The sequence below is a fragment of the Lepisosteus platostomus genome, chromosome 6, assembly GCF_059453375.1.
Source record: "Lepisosteus platostomus isolate fLepPlt1 chromosome 6, fLepPlt1.hap1, whole genome shotgun sequence".
NCBI lineage: Eukaryota > Metazoa > Chordata > Actinopteri > Semionotiformes > Lepisosteidae > Lepisosteus > Lepisosteus platostomus.
The window spans coordinates 4,186,740-4,206,056 of NC_142616.1; the positions used below are offsets into that span (position 1 = coordinate 4,186,740).

The 19,317-nt window shown below is 50.1% G+C and overlaps 2 protein-coding genes across 5 annotated transcripts in view; both read left to right on the forward strand.

The window, feature by feature from the left end:
- Positions 1–19,317, forward strand: part of LOC148659660 (butyrophilin subfamily 1 member A1-like) — a 179,114-nt gene that overhangs the window by 104,146 nt on the left and 55,651 nt on the right. For 2 of the 4 annotated variants that reach the window (XM_088637472.1, XM_088637480.1), the window contains exon 9: positions 12,138–12,164. The exons of 1 other annotated variant lie outside the window; for it this stretch is intronic. In XM_088637472.1, coding sequence (XP_088493598.1) covers positions 12,138–12,164 — 27 coding nt within the window. Of the gene's footprint in view, positions 1–6,530; positions 6,810–7,831; positions 7,965–12,137; positions 12,165–19,317 lie in introns of all 4 variants that reach the window. One more of the 4 variants, XM_088637481.1, reaches the window with a different exon arrangement.
- LOC148659666 (butyrophilin subfamily 2 member A1-like) overlaps positions 1–19,317 on the forward strand; it is a 38,126-nt gene that overhangs the window by 1,186 nt on the left and 17,623 nt on the right. Inside the window, exon 2 of the mRNA XM_088637553.1 lies at positions 169–243. Within this exon, the coding sequence (XP_088493679.1) occupies positions 171–243 (73 nt within the window). The 5' untranslated portion in view covers positions 169–170. The remainder of the gene's footprint in view (positions 1–168; positions 244–19,317) is intronic.

A 19,317-nucleotide genomic window follows, 5' to 3' on the forward strand; every position in this document is an offset into this window, starting at 1 on the left:
GGAATATGGCACAGTGACAAGTCAGGGTGAGTGTCTGTTTCAGTAAAGAGTACTACCTGTGTCTTTCAGAGACATTTAATCTCTGTCAGAGATTTTCTTTATTTCAGATGTGAAGTGTAACTCATAAGTATGTTTTTTTTCTTACTTCAGAGTGTTTCTTTGTTTCAGAGATGGAGTCTGACCAGTCACAGTGGCTCTTTGCGACTCTGCTGTTTCTCCACCAGTCCTGTGTCTCAGGATCAGGTACAGTGAGACTCTTATTGGTGTTTTAATCAATAACCTGACTAGAGCTCTGATTTCACACTGATGACTGAAAATCTCAGTACAGTTTCCAAGAATTATATTTCTGAAGCTGATAACATAAAGATTGTAACATTTATCTGACCTGACTGTTGTCTAGAATAGATCTACACAATACAAATGGATGTTCTGTCTCTGGGAATGATTTTCATCACATTCTTGAGTTGACCCAGCAAAGACAAGAGTGATAAGAGCAAGACAAGGGTTGTGTAGACCTAATGGACAAATCAGTAGAAAGATGCAACTGAATGCAGTCAAGCTTATTGGTGAAGGAAGGAGACAAAACTCTTCTGAACTGAGTAATTCCAAGGAAGTCAGTGATGGCAGGAGGAGCAGATGTTTTATCCACAGTGAGTTGAACTCCAGTTTTTTTAAATAGAGATCACAGAAGATAAGGATCTTGACACACTGGGAACAGTGTGGTTCAGTACATTTCAAAAGAGCAGACAGAGGCTGCAGTGATCTTTTCTGGATTGGAAGGAGCAAATAGAGTGAATGAGGAGACAGACAAGATTCATGTCTGCACCTTGTTTAATGTGCTCCTGCAGTAAGAGGGGAACAGGAGGCAGAATGAGCATCAAGGCATCTAGGGAGTGTAGAGAGAGGAGTTCCAGAGTCCTTGGAACGAGGAGCTGTGATTGTGGAGCAAGGGAATATGAGTCTTGAGGGAACTGGAAAATCTGGACTACCATTAAGCTGTGAGGGACTTCAGGGGACAGAGAAGATATGGTTGGACGCCTGCTTACTGTTCTACAGGTAGGACACCAGATGGACCGGAAAGGTGGCATCAGGAGCTGCAGCTGCTAAACAGAGAAATCTGAATATATTGAACATGGTAGAATATACAGGACTGAACCAGACAGAACGTCAGGGGTAGAGGCAGGAGGGCAAGAGCAGGAAAAGGAGGAGTTAGGTTATAATATGGGGAAGACAGCTGAGAAGGAATGGTGCTGTGACTGGATGATAGCAGACAGAGGGAAGGATCTGTGACACTGAAGGCAGGCGGCTGCAGGAGGACACCACTGGATCAGGGTTCCAGATTTCTGGTCTCAGGTCTTGGATTCCTGGATTCAGATTCTTTCATTAAGACTGATGTCCCAGTCTTGATCTCAAGACCCCTAAACTAGGTCAATCAGCTGCACTGGGAGGTATTAACACATCACCAGGACACACAGTGGAGACACAGACTCTGAACTTTCACATCTGAGCCTGGTGCTGTGAAAGTGCAGGACAGTGATGAGCACTGATGGGCTGAACAGCCTGTTCTTGTCATCAGCCTTTCTTCTGCTCATGATGTTGTGTGTCAGTCTGGGATCAATGTCCTCCACTGAGTCACTCTGTCATCAGACCCCTGAGCACCTGTGGGATGAGCTGACAGACTCAGAGACAGTGTCAATCATGGCCAAGTCACACTGCTGGCCTGAGAGCTGCTTCACACTCTCTGCCAGTCTGTGCCTCAGTGTGTGAGCTAATATTGGCTACAACAGGTACTCATCACTTACAGAGGGAGTCCTGGAGTGACCCAAACCACACAGGACATTGCAATGTGTCAGAAGTGTGTTTGGGGAAGATGGAGAGATGTTACAGCCAACACTTGTAGAAGGAGCCTGACTGGATCTTGCCTGTTGTTTATCAGATGTATTAATCAACAGCTTAATCTGGGTTCTGTATGTGAAGTGTTTCACTATATAAAGGACCAGAGAGCAGAGACAGATACACAGATAAAGAGCCTGATTTAACCCCCTACTGTCACTGCAGAGTAACAGACCCTCAGTGAACACAGTCACAGCTCTTCTATCAGTGAGTGAAGCTGAGGATCTGGGTGTCCTGGGTGAGAGATCCAGACCCAGTTTGGGAAACACTGGTGTGAGGAAGAGGAGCAGATGGTGAGATGAGACTCACTGATCTTCAGTGCTCCTCAGTCACATGTGGGTCTGAATCAGTGATGGGCTGTTTGTAGAAAACACTGTGTGTCACTGAGCTGCTCTGCTTTATTCTGACAGTGATGATCTACAGTTTGTCTCAGAGTGTTTGTCTGTGTTGAGGTTGAAGAGTCATGTCAGCTGTGTTCTTTCTCTTTCAGAGAGGTTTCAGGTTCAAGGTCCAGCTGTTCCTGTGTTTGTTTTCCCTGGTGAAGACGCTGTCCTGCCCTGTTACCTCTCACCAGACATCAGTGCTGTGGATCTAGAGATCAGGTGGTTTAGAAAGGATAACTTTGACCTTGTGTGTTTGTATAAATCAGGCCAGTATAACCTTGTGAGCCCAGCCTACAGGGACAGGGCTGGTCTATTCCCAAAGGAGCTCCACAGAGGCAATGTGTCTTAACACTGATAGATGTGAGACGCTCTTACCATGGACAGTACACATGCATGGTTGTGTCTGAACAGATGGACGATGACACTGTTATTGACCTGGGTGTGAGAGGTGAGTGTCTTTCAGTTCAATTTTCTTTCAGTCAGTGTCAAAACAGCACTACACAACACAGTACAACACGGCACTACACAACACAGTACAACACTTCCCAGTCTGCACAGGCAGGGACATTAGAGAGCACTGAGGTTCCTGTGTTGTGATGTCAGTTCAGTCCTCACATTAGAACACATGGGGTCAATTGCAATGAACTTTGGAATTTAGCTGTGCACTAAGTTGCAGGCTAGTTAATACAGTACTATCTGGAAATCATCTCCAGCTCTGAGCTCAATTGCAATGAAAAAGCCTGTGAAACAAAGAAGGAGAGCAGCTGAACTTGTGCTTGTGCTTGTGCTTGTGCTTGGTGCGGTGCTGAGGACTCAACATTGTTGTTTTTCTAATCAACATGCAGGGACACCAAATCAGAACATTTCAATTAATCTGATCAGTACATTTATATGTAGGCCACACGAATAAATAATAATTAGTCTGTCTCATGTTTATATATGTATAACTGCATGTCCCTGTCGACTATTTTATGACCTGCATCATGCTGAAATACATAACTAATAAAATAAAAAATAAGTACGTAACTTCTAATGCAATGCATCATGACACCCGAAGAAGACTCCATAGCCGAAACGTTGTGTTTCTTCTCTTTTCAGCTGGAATAAACCTTTACTTGTTACACAACAGAAACAAGTACAGCAGCTGTGGGTTTGAGGCTGACCATGAATCGTATTATAACTGCTTTCATTTCTGTTGATAAATGATACAGATTCGTACTGAGATCCTTCAGACGAATAAGCAAACACATCACTGTTGGAGAAAAAGGTTCGCTGTGAGAAACGCAGAGAGTTTATTGTGTATGCATACAGGAATGACATGCTCACAAAGTAGCAGTGCGATCCAAATGTATGAGTCGAAGAACTGTGGTTTATATGCAAGAGTAAGCACAAAAGACGAAAGTAATTCCCGATACGTTTTCCCCTATTGACATATTTCTACATTAAAGGAGAATTCTTGTGAAAGCAGACAGTTTGTTCAGAGCTTCTGGGAGTGCTTAACCCTTTTCCTTCACTGTTTTGGTTATATTTATAGGCTACATTTGTGTCTGCAATACTATAAATTTTCAGGGCTCCATCTGTGGCTCTTCATCTAAGAGTTTTTAAATTGTGTTTGTGGATCTTTTGTGAGTTAGATACATAAGTAATAGGGGTGTCGAACACTGACTGGCAAAGGTATGTACTGCATATTTCTTACAGCGGATTAGCATATCATTACAAAACCACTATCTAATGCCCAATAGTATCAGTAATTTTATTTCTTAAACAGAATTAGCATTAATATAAGCTGCTGGTACGTGGTAGTGTACTTCATCTACAAGTAAAAAACAAATTTAAACTTAGGAGACTTCTGTAAGAGATCTTTTCCAGGTCGTTACAGTTTATCGTTGTTGACCTGTCCTTGTCCAAAACCAGCGTTTTGCTCGCCTCTCACTGGGTCTGTGTACCAGTCCAGTGAGAGTCACACTGTCGCTGGGTCTGTGTACCAGTCCAGTGAGAGTCACACCGTCGCTGGGTCTGTGTACCAGTCCAGTAAGAGTCACACTGTCACTGGGTCTGTGTACCAGTCCAGTGAGAGTCACACCGTCGCTGGGTCTGTGTACCAGTCCAGTGAGAGTCACACCGTCGCTGGGTCTGTGTACCAGTCCAGTGAGAGTCACACTGTCACTGGGTCTGTGTACCAGTCCAGTGAGAGTCACACAGTCGCTGGGTCTGTGTACCAGTCCAGTGAGAGTCACACCGTCGATGGGTCTGTGTACCAGTCCAGTAAGAGTCACACTGTCACTGGGTCTGTGTACCAGTCCAGTAAGAGTTACACCGTTGCCGGGTCTGTGTACCAGTCCAGGAAGAGTCACACCGTCATTAAAATTTACACCCCATCTAAATATGTATTTCAGTTCTCTTCACTCCCCCGTATATCTGATAATTTACTATTTCATATTTACTATTGTTTATTTCTTTCTAAAGGCTCCACATACAGCTACAAATAAATCTATACACTAAGGTTCATTACTAAGAAATTACACTTATTGATAAATGCATGTACTAATAAACTGCATTATGAATAAATGTGGTTTGACTGAAAACCAATTTTAGTTAAATATTTCAATAATTTTCCAAGAGAGGGAATTCATTCCATAGTGACAATATTATTTCCACTGCTGTATATTTGGGAATGTTCTAATGTGATCCAGTGATCCAGTGTTCTGTTCAGTACACTACTAACCACTTTGCTTAAAGCATTTGTATTTAAATTAGTCCCCCACTTCAGTGACCTTTAGAGGGCAGCAGCTGTTACTTTCGGTCCATTGTGATTAAGAACAGGTTTAGTGTGGAGCTACAGTCTAATTTCAGCGGTCAATTGGTCTGAAGGAGGAGCAGTAGTTTCGTAGGAGCTGCATGTTAAACTGGGGCTGAACTCCAGTTAGTTACTGCTTCCAGCCTGTTGTAATTGACCTCCAGTGTCTCAGCTCCTGTCAGATCCCACAGGAGCAGCAAAATTTCACATCACCTCTGTGTCTCATCATCAACACAACACAGCTGAGCACGGCACTACACAACACACAACACTACACATCACAGTAGAACTCAACTCAGTGTCATACAGCAACACCAACTCAACACCATGAAGCGCATTACAACTCAACACTGTTTCAGCGCGGCTTGGTGATGCGGACCGACAGGGACCCAAGTGCAGGGACTCGGGGATCCTCAGCAGCTGGCAGAGAAGGAGCTGGAGACTCACCAGAGACAGCCGGACAGGAACAGGGATGAGACTGGGATATGGCAGACTGAGGAAAGGATTAGAGAAACTGAAAGCAGGCGGCTGTGGGAAGATCAGGGCTTGAATGCAACAAGAGTTCAGAAAGATCAGGTTCCATGTCTCAGATCTCGGGTCTCAGGTTACAGATTTTTGATTTCATATTTCAGGTCTTGGTTCCCAGGTAACAGGACTCAGGTCTCAGATTTTAGATGTCATGTTTCAGGTGTCAGGTGTCAGGTGTCGGTTCTCAGGACTCAGATCAGGTTTCAGGTTCCAGGTTCCACATCTCAGGTTTCGGAATATTTCAGGTTCTCAGGACTTCAGGTGTTTTTCAGAGCAGAGGAAGGGTGAAGCACTTCCTGAAAAAAGCACAGAATGTCAGAGCAGCAATCGAGTAGCGCAGACAGTGTTAAATAGATGAGATCAACTGGACGATTGAGTGGACTTGTTGGAGGATTGGAGAGCCATACAGACAATTTGAATGCAATTGTGTGTGAGAATTACTGTGTAATTACTGTGTCGCAGGACAACCGAGATTCCGGTCACCTGTGTGTAACAAACAAAACTCTAAACAGCACAGCATTTTATATCACAATTCAATACATTGCATAGTGCTTTGCAAAACAAAAGACATCTACACCACCTATTGAACAGAATGCTACACTGACAGTACACATCACTCAGAAAATCAAGTCTTGTTCCAGTCTTGTGTCACTGTGAAACTGATCCCCCTCTCCTACACACTGACAACACTGATACTTCAACTCAGTTCATTTGTTGATAAATTAACTATATTCCTGAATAGAGAAGCTGCATTTGTAAATTAAAAACCTAAAAAAGAAATAACTTTAAACTGTTGATTCTAAACATATCTATAATTTCTATCTACATTTTCTTATATAATGTCTATAAGCAAAGCATGAAGACAACTGCATTTACTCCAGTGTACTTTCATCAGCTGTGAAACGTCTCCTGTTGTATCGAATCCACAGCCCCGGGCTCCCAGCCCTCAGTGTCTCTCCACTCCCCTGGAGGAGATCAGGCCCAGCTGCTGTGCAGATCAGAGGGCTGGTTCCCTCAACCTGCAGTGATCTGGACAGACAGGGATGGAAACGAGGTGACATCACAGCCCCCCACAGTGGACACGGACAGTCAGGGGCTCCTCAGTGTCAGCAGCTACATCCCAGTCAGACAGGAGTCCAACATCTTCTCCTGCCTGGTGAGAAGTGCTCTTCCTGAGCCAGACTGGGGATCTCAGCTCCACATACCCAGTGAGTATTAAACATGAACACTGGAGCTCACCTGCAACACAGCTGAGGTATAACACACACGCAGGATATAAAACACCTGGAACACTGAGCACAACCTGCACTAGGAGCTTATTATGAAAGAACTGAAAATTCATTGTATTATATAAATACTTCCAGAAATATTTAATACATAATAAAAGTATCTTGATAACTAAGTTCGTACTACATGTGATGTCACTGAAGGAGGAGCTGAGCAGCGGTCTGTGGGAGGGAAATGAACCTGAGTGCAGGAGGGGAGCAGACTGGAGAGGGGACAGGCGGCGCAGTGTGTGCAGTAAACACACAGGAGTGGGGACAGGCGGTGTGGTGTGTGCAGTAAACACACAGGAGTGGGGACAGGCGGTGTGGTGTGTGCAGTAAACACACAGGAGTGGGGACAGGCGGTGTGGTGTGTGCAGTAAACACACAGGAGTGGGGACAGGCGGTGTGGTGTGTGCAGTAAACACACAGGAGTGGGGACAGGCAGTGTGGTGTGTGCAGTAAACACACAGGAGTGGGGACAGGCAGGCAGACACAGTCCAGGGTTGTGGCCCTGTGAAACAGGGGTCAGATCCAGGAAAGCATGGAAGCAAAGCACCAGGAGAATCTGAATCTGAGGTCAAGGAGGCAAACAGAGTCCACAGCAGAATCCAGAGGACGAGGTCAGGATGAAGCAGGGTAGAAACCAAGTGAACACAGAGGAGTGTAACAGACACAGGGGTGATCCGGGAACAAAGTCAGGAATCCAAATGAAGCACAAGCTGGGGAAACAGGAACTGTAGCCCTGAGAGCTCAGGGTGCTGTCAGAGGAGACTTTAAATATCCTGACTCATCTGAGGCTCCTTGAGCAGAATCTGTCCAGGTGATCCAGGTCTCCTGTCCGATTGCATATTCATGGCAACCAGCACTAATTGACAGTAGAGAAGGGGCATGGTCACTTTAGCATGAAACTTCATATATGTTTTATTCTGAAGATGAAACTATTCATTTATTCTGTTTTCCAGGATACTTTTTCCCTGCTCCCTCTGGATGGATGGTGACTCTCTTCCTAACAGCAGCTGTTACTGTAGCAGCATCAGTACTTGTAGTGATCCAGTGGAGAAGAATGGACAGTATGTGCTCATTATATACGTGTTTGTATATTATATACTGCTGTTCACTGGAGTCCATTAATGACAAGTCAGTGTTACAGAGGATAATGAAAAAGAAATCAATGTCGAGATAAACAGTAGATTTTCACTCTGTTTTGAAATGAAGGGACAATAATGGCCTGAAAGTCTGAAAGACATGGTGATACACGAGATGAAGCGCATCAGTGCTCAGAGAAGTACAGTATCTCACACAGGGTGAAAGACTCACAGACCTCACTGCAGTCTGGGCTCAGTACATGACCAGTGCTGACAGCAGAGCCCTGCCTGTAGGAGTGTCCAGTGTCTGATCTGTGTCACTTCTGCAGATGATCCTGTAGTGAACACAGGGACAACACACACTGCAGTTCACCTGTAATCCCTTTCCTTTCAACTTTAATACATCTGAGTAGAATTTACTAAAATAAATATATGCACTAAATTTAATAAAATAATATATCAGTAGAGACTAAATACAGAGACGAGGAAAAGAAAAAACAGACTGAACTCCATCCAAGCATTTTCTTACCTCTTACTCCTGGTGAGGGACACAGTAGTAACAGCTTGAGCAGAGCAGACCAGTCTCCAGCTCCTCCTGGGGGATTCCCAGCTGAGAGATATAACTCCTCCAGTGTGTCCTGGGTCTGTCCTCCCAGTGGGCTGAGAGATATAACTCCTCCAGTGTGTCCTGGGTCTGTGCTGGGTCTCCTCCCAGTGGGCTGAGAGATATAACTCCTCCAGTGTGTCCTGGGTCTGTCCTCTCAGTGCGCTGAGAGATATAACTCCTCCAGTGTGTCCTGGGTCCTCCCAGTTTGCCCATTACACCTCCAGCAGGAGGAGCCTGGAGGGGCTTCCTCACCAGATACCTGAACCAGCTCAACCAGCTCCTCTCGATCCAGAGGAGCAGTGACTCTGCTCCAAGGTCCTCCCAGACTGCTGAGCTCTTCACTCTGTTATCACAGACAGAGAACAGGGGAGAGAAAGAGGACAACATCCTCAAACAGCAGAGATGCAGCCCTCAGACCCCCAGACTGGATTCACTCCAAACCTCGACTGAGCCTTGATATCCTGTCCATGAAGATCACTGTCAACCCACATCACTGAATCCACACTACTGCAGGATCCAGTCATCTGTCCAGTCTGTGCATGTGAGGATCAAGTGTATCTGCTGACACAGTGATCTATTCATCTGTAGTTCTGACCCCTTCAATACCCAGTATCCTCTCTGGGTTCTGATTAGAGACCTCTGATCTCATGTGGAGCTCATATTCCAGCTTCACTTTGTGACTGATATCACTGATCTTCCTGCTGGATGGGGATCCTCAATCAGCTGATACTGTAGGATCCACTGTCTTACTGATACATGAGGTCAAGGGTGAGGATGTGTCCACTGTGTTAAAGTCAGATCCCTACAGGGCAAGCCTGGAGCACAGGGAGAGGAGGGGGAAGTGGCGATACATTATGTATATATATACACACTCTTTCTCTCAGTCTCAGGCATGAGCTCTGTTTTCATTGGTCAAACATGATCATGTGACAAGAGGGGGTGGGACAACCCTTAAAGTGGAAATCACAGATGATATGTAGAGAGTGCCAGACCTTCAAATCGATCACAGAAAAATGACTTAAGAGGGGTCAGTTGTGAGGAAGTGCACAGCAGAAAAAGCTATAAATTAACTACTAACATGGGCTGGATGAACAGAAATGTTTCCTATTATTGTTTGCCTTAAGTTCTTTTGTTCAGTGAAATATAGAATGTGTTATAATAGAAAAAATTAGCTAAAATAATTTTCCAGATTCTGCAGCCTTAATTCTGTGTCACTGACTCCGTTGTCTGTGTTTCTTTGCAGAGGAAGAGAAACTCCCTGGTGAGTGAATCAGTTAGACTCTCTGTACACTGTGTGACAGCACTGACTGTACTGAACACACTTACTTATTAACAGTCTGTGATGCAGTGTGGAGCCACTGTGTGACTGTGGTTAACAGTGTCTGTATCTCTGTGTTCCAGTGTGTGACTGTGGTTAACAGTGTCTGTATCTCTGTGTTCCAGTGTGTGACTGTGATTAACAGTGTCTGTGATCCAGTGTGGAGCCACTGTGCGACTGTGATTAACAGTGTCTGTATCTCTGTGTTCCAGTGTGTGACTGTGGTTAACAGTGTCTGTATCTCTGTGTTCCAGTGTGTGACTGTGATTAACAGCATCTGTATCTCTGTGTTCCAGTGTGTGTCTGTGAATAACAGTGTCTGTATCTCTGTGTTCCAGTGTGTGACTGTGATTAACAGTGTAGTGTGCTCTCTGAAGGCACCAGCTTTGTAGGGTTTGGGCATTTACTGGGACAATTATTAATTGTAGCAGTAAATCACAAAATGATTCTTTTGATGGCCTTAGAATCCAACCATGCGATATAACTCAAACAACGCACACACACAGGTACTAATACACGAGGATACATTTATTAATACATAGAATATGCATATAAACCTAACAGATCTTATCGAGAGGGTTATCAGAATACAAAAGGTATATATTCAGTCAGTTACAAAGAGTTACATATATCAGGAGGACATACGTTCAGTATATCATTCATTTAGACCGTTTCGTAAATGAACTTGGTTATAACTTCTACATTAGATACTCAAAACAAGTACATAACTCTTAGGAATTAAATTGATATCAACTGGTTGGGATAACAATTGAATTCTCGAGCTGTAATGCAGTGAAGTTGAATACTCATCCAATCTCTGGGGGTTCAGATCTCCTGCGGGCTCTCTGGAAACAGTTGCAGGCTGTTGCTGTCCAATCTGCGCTATCTGGCTCGGTGCCAGGCTGTGCTGTGCTGCTTGCAACGGTGCGCTGCTGATGCTCACTGACCGGCTAGTTAGTGTTGGCTTTAACTAGCAAAGTTTGCACAGGAGAAAAGATGACTGTGGGTCCCAGCAAGTCAGGAAGAGGACCGGTTCGTTCCTGATGAAGAGCTAGTTCTGAATAGTGATTCAGCTGTCCACAGTTCCGACCTGTTCACGAGACCTGCTGCTGGTGCTAACCTCGGGTGGATCCTCTGGTTACTCTCTGGCAACCTCCGCTCTAGACTCTTAGAACAAAGGAAAGTTCTGGCACTCGGACACACTGGCCGTTCCGTGGTTGTCCGGGCTGAGTCTCAGGATGGACAGGAGGCGCGCTGCGAGAATGTCCTGCCCTTGGGAGCCTTCTGCTCCTGGGCCGTCCTGCCCTGGAATTCTCCTTTGAATTCCCTTTAGAAAAGTCCACAGAATTCTCACAGAATCCCCCTCTGAATCTCACTGAATCTCCCTCTGAATCTTACAGGCTCTCTTTGTTGCCTGTTTTTACCTGGAGTAACTTCAGCTCGTTTATTGGCTGAAAGTTCCATGGGCATCAGAGTCCCACGTGGGTTACTCGGCCCTACCAGTCCCTGATTGGTTGATCAAGGTGCGATATGAGTCACTTACTCCTGACACTTAGGAATGCAGTCCAGATGTCCATCTGGCACTCCCTAGACAGATAGGCGCCAATGGATGACCATTGATCATGATAGCCAGGCTTAGCTAAGTGTATCCCCCTTTGGGAGTTGTCCCTTATCAAAAGAAAAACATCTTTAAATCAGCCTGCTTGAATAGTTTCTCTGTGGCTGCACCACAGAGATGAACAGAGAGATGAGGCCTCATTTGGGAAAGCACAGAAACACTTAATTCTGCCTTATTAATAAGCCTCGCCGCTACAACAGTGTCTGTATCTCTGTGCTCCAGTGTGTGTCTGTGATTAACAGTGTCTGTGTCTCTGTGTTCCAGTGCGTGACTGTGATTAACAGTGTCTGTATCTCTGTGTTCCAGTGTGTGACTGTGATTAACAGTGTCTGTGTCTCTGTGTTCCAGTGTGACTGTGATTCACAGTGTCTGTATCTCTGTGCTCCAGTGTGTGTCTGTGATTAACAGTGTCTGTGTCTCTGTGTTCCAGTGTGTGACTGTGATTAAAAGTGTCTGTATCTCTGTGTTCCAGTGTGTGACTGTGATTAACAGTGTCTGTGTCTCTGTGTTCCAGTGTGTGACTGTGATTAACAGTGTCTGTATCTCTGTGGTCCAGTGTGAGACTGTGATTCACAGTGTCTGTGTCTCTGTGTTTCAGTGTGTGTCTGTGATTCACAGTGTCTGTGTCTCTGTGTTTCAGAATGGAGGTGGATCTGCAGTGCTGCAGGTAAGTCTGTCTTCTCTTGATAACAGAGGCACCTGTGATACAAAGATATTAAGCTTGCTGTCCATGGTTATTGCATTTAGTCTCAGAATCTCTTTGTAGTTTGAGATTGTTGTTTTGGTGTGTACACTGAAGTAGATGTATTTCAGTCTTCCGTTTCTTTAACAACCTACATTAATACTGTAATAATTAATAAGTGGGATACTGTGAAGATCAATCCAAGCTTCATGGTGTGAATTTCTGTTTCTAAATTCTGTTCCAGTCTAATGGTCATGGTAATGCTGTCCTCTATCTCTCTCTCTCTTACTCTGGGCTCTCCTGCAGCTTGTTGTCCTCTGTCTCTCTCTCTCTTACTCTGGGCTCTCCTGCAGCTTGCTGTCCTCTCTTACTCTGGGTTTCAAAAAAATATCTTCCCATTCCATGTTTAAAAACCAGTTTCCTATCTGAAAATGACATAAACTAGATTTGAATCCCTGTAAACGCATCCTTGTACCTGGGGACAATTTTTGCTGCCTGTACCTGTTTAACTACCGTATGTCTCCTAACAGCAGTGCCCTTATTTTTTTACCGCACCGCGGAGCGATTGTGGCACCACCAGCTGCCACCGCACCTCGCCACTGGAGGGTACCCACCACCCCCGACGCAGCACCCTGTCCTTTAGCTCCAAGGCTCTCTCCCCTCTCCCCTCACTCTCCCCCCTCTCCGCTCTCTCCCCTCTCTCCCCTCTCTCTGCTCTCTCCCCTCTCTCCTCTCTCCAGTCTCTCCCGTCTCTCTCGTCTCTCCACTCTCTCCCTCTCACCCCTCTCTCCCCTCTCCTCCCTCTCTCCCCTCTCTCCCCTCTCCTCCGCTCTCCCCTCTCTCCTCTCTCTCCCCTCTCTCCCCTCTCCTTCCTCTCACCCCTCTCTCCTCTCTCTCCGCTCCCCCCCCCTCTCCCCTCTCTCTCCTCTCTCCCCTCTTTCCCTTCTCCCCTTTCTCTCCTCTCTCTCCCCTCTCTCCCCTCTCTCCTCTCTCTCCGCTCTCTCCGCTCACTCCCCTCTCTCTGCTCTCTCTCCCCTCTCTCCCCCCTCTCCGCTCTCTCCTCTCTCTCCCCTCTCCCCTTTCTCTCCTCTCTCTCTGCTCTCTCCCCTCTCCTCCCTCTCTCCCCTCTCTCCTCTCTCTCCACACTCCCCCCTCTCTCCCCTCTCCCCTCTCTCCCCTCTCTCCTCTCTCTCCGCTCTCTCCCTTCTCTCCCCCCTCTCTCCACTCTCTCCCCTCTCTCCCTCTCTCCCCTTTCTCCCTCTCTCCCCTCTCTCCCCTCTCTCCTCTCTCTCCGCTCTCTCCCTTCTCTCCCCCCTCTCTCCACTCTCTCCCCTCTCTCCCTCTCTCCCCTCTCTCCCCTCTCTCCACTCTCTCCCTTCCCACCTCTCTCCCCTCTCTCCCTCTCTCTCCGCTCTCTCCCCTCTCTCCCCTCTCTCCCCTCTCCCCTCTTTCCTCTCTCTCCCCTCTCCCACTTCTCTCCCCTCTCTCCCTCTCTCTCCGCTCTCCCACTTCTCTCCCCTCTCCCCCCTCTCTCCCCTCTCTCCCTTCTCTCCCTTCTCCTTCCCCTCTCTCCCCTCTCCCCTCTCTTTCCTCTCTCTCCGCTCTCTCCCCTCTCCCCCCTCTCTCCCCTCTCTCCCTTCTCTCCCTTCTCCTTCCCCACTCTCCCCTCTCCCCTCTCTCCCCTCTCTCCGCTCTCTCCCTTCTCTCCCCCTTCTCTCCCCCCTCTCTCCACTCTCTCCCCTCTCTCCCCTCTCTCTCCTCTCTCTCCACTCTCTCCCCTCTCTCCGCTCTCTCCCCTCTCTCCCCTCTCTTCCCTCTCTCCCCTCTCACCACTCTCTCCCCTCTCCCCCATCTCTCCCCTCTCCCCTTCTCTCCTCTCTCTCCACTCTCTCCCCTCTCTCCCCTCTCCCCTCTCTCCCCTATCTCCCCTCTCTCCTCTTCTCCGTTCTCTCCCTTCTCTTCTCCCTCTCTCCACTCTCTCCCTTCTTCCCTCTCTCTACTCTCTCCCCTCTCCCCCCTCTCTCCCCTCTCCACCCTCTCTCCCCTCTCTCCCTTCTCTCCCTTCTCCCTCCCCTCTCTCCCCTCTCTCCTCTCTCCCCTCTCTCCTCTCTCTCCGCTCTCTCCCTTCTCTCCCCCCTCTCTCCCCTCTCTGCCCTCTCTCCTCTCTCCCCTCTCTCCTCTCTCTCCGCTCTCTCTCCCCCCTCTCTCCGCTCTCCCCTCTCTCCCCTCTCCCCTCTCTCTCCTCTCTCTCCGCTCTCTCCCATCTCTCCGCTCTCTCCGCTCTCTCCTCTCTCTCCCCTCTCAATTCAATTCAATTCAATTCAAGGTGCTTTATTAGCATGACCGATAGGTACAATCAGTGTTGCCAAAGCAAATAAAAATAATAAAATTAACATAGAACAAAACAAAAAATAGAAGTAAAATAAAATCTACAGACATGTTACAGACATTTACAACAAAGACATATTATATAATATCGACATATACTGTAGGCGGCTGGAGCATTATTGGGAGACGGACTCACTGTTCCTCAGGCTGTGACAGGAGATCACATACTGGGCTGCCAGATCAACTGAGTTCCCTCCTCCCTCTCCCAGTAGGATTGGGACCTGTTGTGGTTTTGGCAGGTGTGGGAACTCTGGGATTAGATTTCTGAATTTCGGGAAGAATGTTTCTCTAATCCCAGAGTATCTGTCACAGTGCAGTAGGAAGTGCACCTCTGTCTATATTTCTCCCCGCTGGCAGTGGGAGCTCAGCCTGTCCTCTCTGGGCAGCCAGGTCTGCCTGTGTCGCCCAGTTTCTATGGCCAGGTTGTGGTCACTGAGCCTGTACTTCGTCAGGGTCTGTTTCTGTTTGTTATTTTTTATTTTGGTCAAATATTCAGCTAGTGTGTATTGTCTGTTTAAGGTTCTGTAGCATTCCAGTTTATGTTGTGTTTGTGTGTGTGTGTCCCAGTGTGTGATATTGCTGTTTGATCTGTGCTGTGATGTGGTTGAGTCTGGGTTGTGGTGCTCTAGCAGTGCTGTCCTGAGGCTGGTTAGTATCGGTGTGGCTCAGGTCGGTGAGCCTCAGGACCTCTCTCTCTCCTCTCTCCAGCTTCCCTCTCCCCTCTCTCCCCTCTCTCCACTCTCTCCCCTCTCCCCCATCTCTCCCCTCTCCCCCCTCTCTCCCCTCTCCCTTCTCTCCCCTCTCTCCTCTCTCTCCGCTCTCTCCCCTCTCCCCTCTCCCCCTCTCTCCCCTCTCTCCCTTCTCTCCCCTCTCTCCCCTCTCTCCCCTCTCCCCCCTCTCTCCCCTCACCCCCTCTCTCCCCTCTCTCCCTTCTCTCCCCTCTCCCTCCCCTATCTCCCCTCTCTCCCCCCTATCCCCCCTCTCTCCTCTCCCTGCTCTCTCCCCTCTCCCCCTCTCCCCTCTCTCCCCTCTCTACCCTCTCCCCTCTCTTTCCTCTCTCTCCGCTCTCTCCCCTCTCTCAGCTCTCTCCGCTCTCTCCTCTCTCTCCCCTCTCTCTCTCCTCTCTCCAGCTTCCGTCTCCCCTCTCTCCCCTCTCTCCGTTCTCTCCCCTCTCCCCCATCTCTCCCCTCTCTCCGCTCTTTCCCCTCTCTCCCCTCTCCCCCCTCTCTCCGATCACTCCCCTCTCCCTGCTCTCTCTCCCCTCTCCCTCTCTCCCCTTTCTCCTCTCTCTCTGCTCTCTCCCCTCTACCCTCACTCCCCTCTCTACCCTCTCCCCTCTCTTTCCTCTCTCTCCGCTCTCTCCCCTCTCTCCCCTCTCTCCCTCTCTCCCTTCTCTTCCCTCTCCCTCCCCTCTCTCCCCTCTCTCCCCTCTCTCCGCTCTCTCCCCTCTCTCCCCTCTCTTCCCTCTCTCCCCTCTCACCACTCTCTCCCCTCTCCCCCATCTCTCCCTTCTCCCCCTTCTCTCCCCTCTCTCCTCTCTCTCCGCTCTCTCCCTTCTCTCCCCCCTCTCACCCCTCTCTCCCCTCTCTCTTCTCTCCCTTCTCTCCCCTCTCTCCCCTCTCCCCTCTCTCTCCTCTCTCTCCGCTCTCTCCCCTCTCCGCTCTCTCCTCTCTCTCCACTCTCTTCTCTCTCCCCTCTCTCTCTCCTCTCTCCAGCTTCCCTCTCCCCTATCTCCCCTCTCTCCACTCTCTCCCCTCTCCCCCATCTCTCCCTTCTCCCCCTTCTCTCCCCTCTCTCCTCTCTCTCCGCTCTCTCCCTTCTCTCCTCCCTCTCACCCCTCTCTCCCCTCTCTCCCCTCTCCCCTCTCCCCCCTCTCCCCCCTCTCTCCCCTCTCTCCCTTCTCTCCCTTCTCCCCTCTCCTCTCTCTCCGCTCTCTCCCTTCTCTCCCCTCTCTCCCCTCTCACCACTCTCTCCCCTCTCCCCCATCTCTCCCTTCTCCCCCTTCTCTCCCCTCTCTCCGCTCTCTCCCTTCTCTCCCCCCTCTCACCCCTCTCTCCCTTCTCTCTTCTTCCCTTCTCTCCCCTCTTTCCCCTCTCCCCTCTCTCTCCTCTCTCTCCGCTCTCTCCCCTCTCTCAGCTCTCTCCTCTCTCTCCACTCTCTTCTCTCTCCCCTCTCTCTCTCCTCTCTCCAGCTTCCCTCTCCCCTAACTCCCCTCTCTCCACTCTCTCCCCTCTCCCCCATCTCTCCCTTCTCCCCCTTCTCTCCCCTCTCTCCTCTCTCTCCGCTCTCTCCCTTCTCTCCCCCCTCTCCCCCCTCTCTCCCCTCTCTCCCCTCTCCCCCCTCTCTCCCCTCTCTCCCCTCTCTCCTCTCTCTCCACACTCCCCCCTCTCTCCCCTCTCCCCTCTCTCCCCTCTCTCCCTCTCTCCCCTTTCTCCCTCTCTCCCCTCTCTCCCCTCTCTCCTCTCTCTCCGCTCTCTCCCTTCTCTCCCCCCTCTCTCCACTCTCTCCCCTCTCTTCCCTCTCTCCACTCTCTCCCTTCCCACCTCTCTCCCCTCTCTCGTCTCTCTCCCTCTCTCTCCGCTCTCTCCCCTCTCTCCCCTCTCTCCCCTCTCCCCTCTCTTTCCTCTCTCTCCGCTCTCCCACTTCTCTCCCCTCTCTCCTCTCTCTCCCTCTCTCTCCGCTCTCCCACTTCTCTCCCCTCTCCCCCCTCTCCCCCCTCTCTCCCTTCTCTCCCTTCTCCCCTCTCTCCTCTCTCTCCGCTCTCTCCCTTCTCTCCCCTCTCTCTCCTCTCTCCCCTCTCTCTCCCCTCTCTCCGCTCTCTCCCCTCTCTCCCCTCTCTTCCCTCTCTCCCCTCTCACCACTCTCTCCCTTCTCCCCTCTCTCCCCTCTCACCACTCTCTCCCCTCTCACCACTCTCTCCCCTCTCTCCGCTCTTTCCTCTCTCTCCGCTCTCTCCCTTCTCTCCGCTCTCTCCCCTCTCTCCCCTCTCCCCTCTCTCCCCTATCTCCCCTCTCTCCTCTTCTCCGTTCTCTCCCTTCTCTTCTCCCTCTCTCCACTCTCTCCCTTCTTCCCTCTCTCTACTCTCTCCCCTCTCCCCCCTCTCTCCCCTCTCCACCCTCTCTCCCCTCTCTCCCTTCTCTCCCTTCTCCCTCCCCTCTCTCCCCTCTCCCCTCTCTCCCCTCTCTCCCCTCTCCCCTCTCTCTCCTCTCTCTCCGCTCTCTCCTCTCTCTCCTCTCTCTCTCCTCTCTCCAGCTTCCCTCTCCCCTCTCTCCCCTCTCTCCCCTCTCTCCGCTCTCTCCTCTCTCTCCCCTCTCTCTCTCCTCTCTCCAGCTTCCCTGTCCCCTCTCTCCTCTCTCTCCCCCCTCTCTCCCCTCTCTCCTCTCTCTCCGCTCTCCCCCCTCTCTCCCCTCTCTCCTCTCTCTCCCCTCTCTCCCCTCTCTCCCCTCTCTCCACTCTCTCCCCTCTCCCCCATCTCTCCCCTCTCCCCCTTCTCCCCCCTCTCTCCGCTCACTCCCCTCTCTCCCCTCTCCCTCCGCTCTCTCCCCTCTCTCCTCTCTCTCCCCTCTCTCCCCTCTCTCCGCTCTCTCCCGTCTCTCCCCTCTCTCCGCTCTCTCCTCTCTCTCCCCTCTCTCTCTCCTCTCTCCAGCTTCCCTGTCCCCTCTCTCCTCTCTCTCCCCTCTCTCTCTCCTCTCTCCAGCTTCCCTCTCCCCTCTCTCCCCTCTCTCCACTCTCTCCCCTCTCCCCCATCTCTCCCCTCTCCCCCATCTCTCCCCTCTCCCCCTTCTCTCCCCTCTCTCCACTCTCTCCCCTCTCCCAATTCTCTCCCCTCTCTCCCCTCTCCCCCCTCTCTCCCCTCTCTCCTCTCTCTCCACTCTCTCCCCTCTCCCCCATCTCTCCCCTCTCCCCCCTCTCTCCCCCTTCTCTCCCCTCTCTCCACTCTCTCCCCTCTCCCAATTCTCTCCCCTCTCTCCCCTCTCCCCCCTCTCTCCCCTCTCTCCTCTCTCTCCACTCTCTCCCCTCTCCCCCATCTCTCCCCTCTCCCCCTCTCTCCCCTCTCTCCTCTCTCTCCGCTCACTCCCCTCTCTCCCCTCTCCCTCCGCTCTCTCCCCTCTCTCCCTTCTCTGAGCTCTCTCCTCTCTCTCCCCCTCTCTCCCGTCTCTCCCATCTCTCCCTTCCTCTCCCCCCTCTCTCCCCTCTCTCCCCTCTCCCCCCTCTCTCCGCTCTTTCCCCTCTCTCCCCTCTCCCCCCTCTCTTCCCTCTCTCCGCTCTCTCCCCTCTCTTCCCTCTCTCCCCTCTCTCCCCTCTCTCCGCTCTCTCTCCTTTCTCTCCTCTCTCTCCCCTCTCTGCCCTCTTCCCTCTCTCTCCTCTCCCCTCTCCTCTCTCCGCTCTCCCCCCTCTCTCCCCTCTCTCCCCTCTCTCCGCTCTCTCCCCTCTCTCACCTCTCTCCACTCTCCCCCCCTTCCCCTATCTCCCCTGTCTCCCCTCTCAGTGTGTCTGTGTGATGTAAGTGTTCTCTCTCCTCTCTCCCTTCTCCCTTCTCCCTTCTCCCCTCTCCTCTCTCCTCTCTGTTCTCTTCACACTCTCAGTGTGTCTGTGTGAAGTAGCTCTTGTCTCTCTTCCACACCCCCTGGTTCACTTTCTCTTACTTTCCCCTGTTAAGCCCTTTATTTCTTCATTATCTAGTCCCTCCTGTCACTCTTCCATCAGTATCTGCAGCAGCCTGGTGTAGGATTTCTGAGAGCATTGTTAG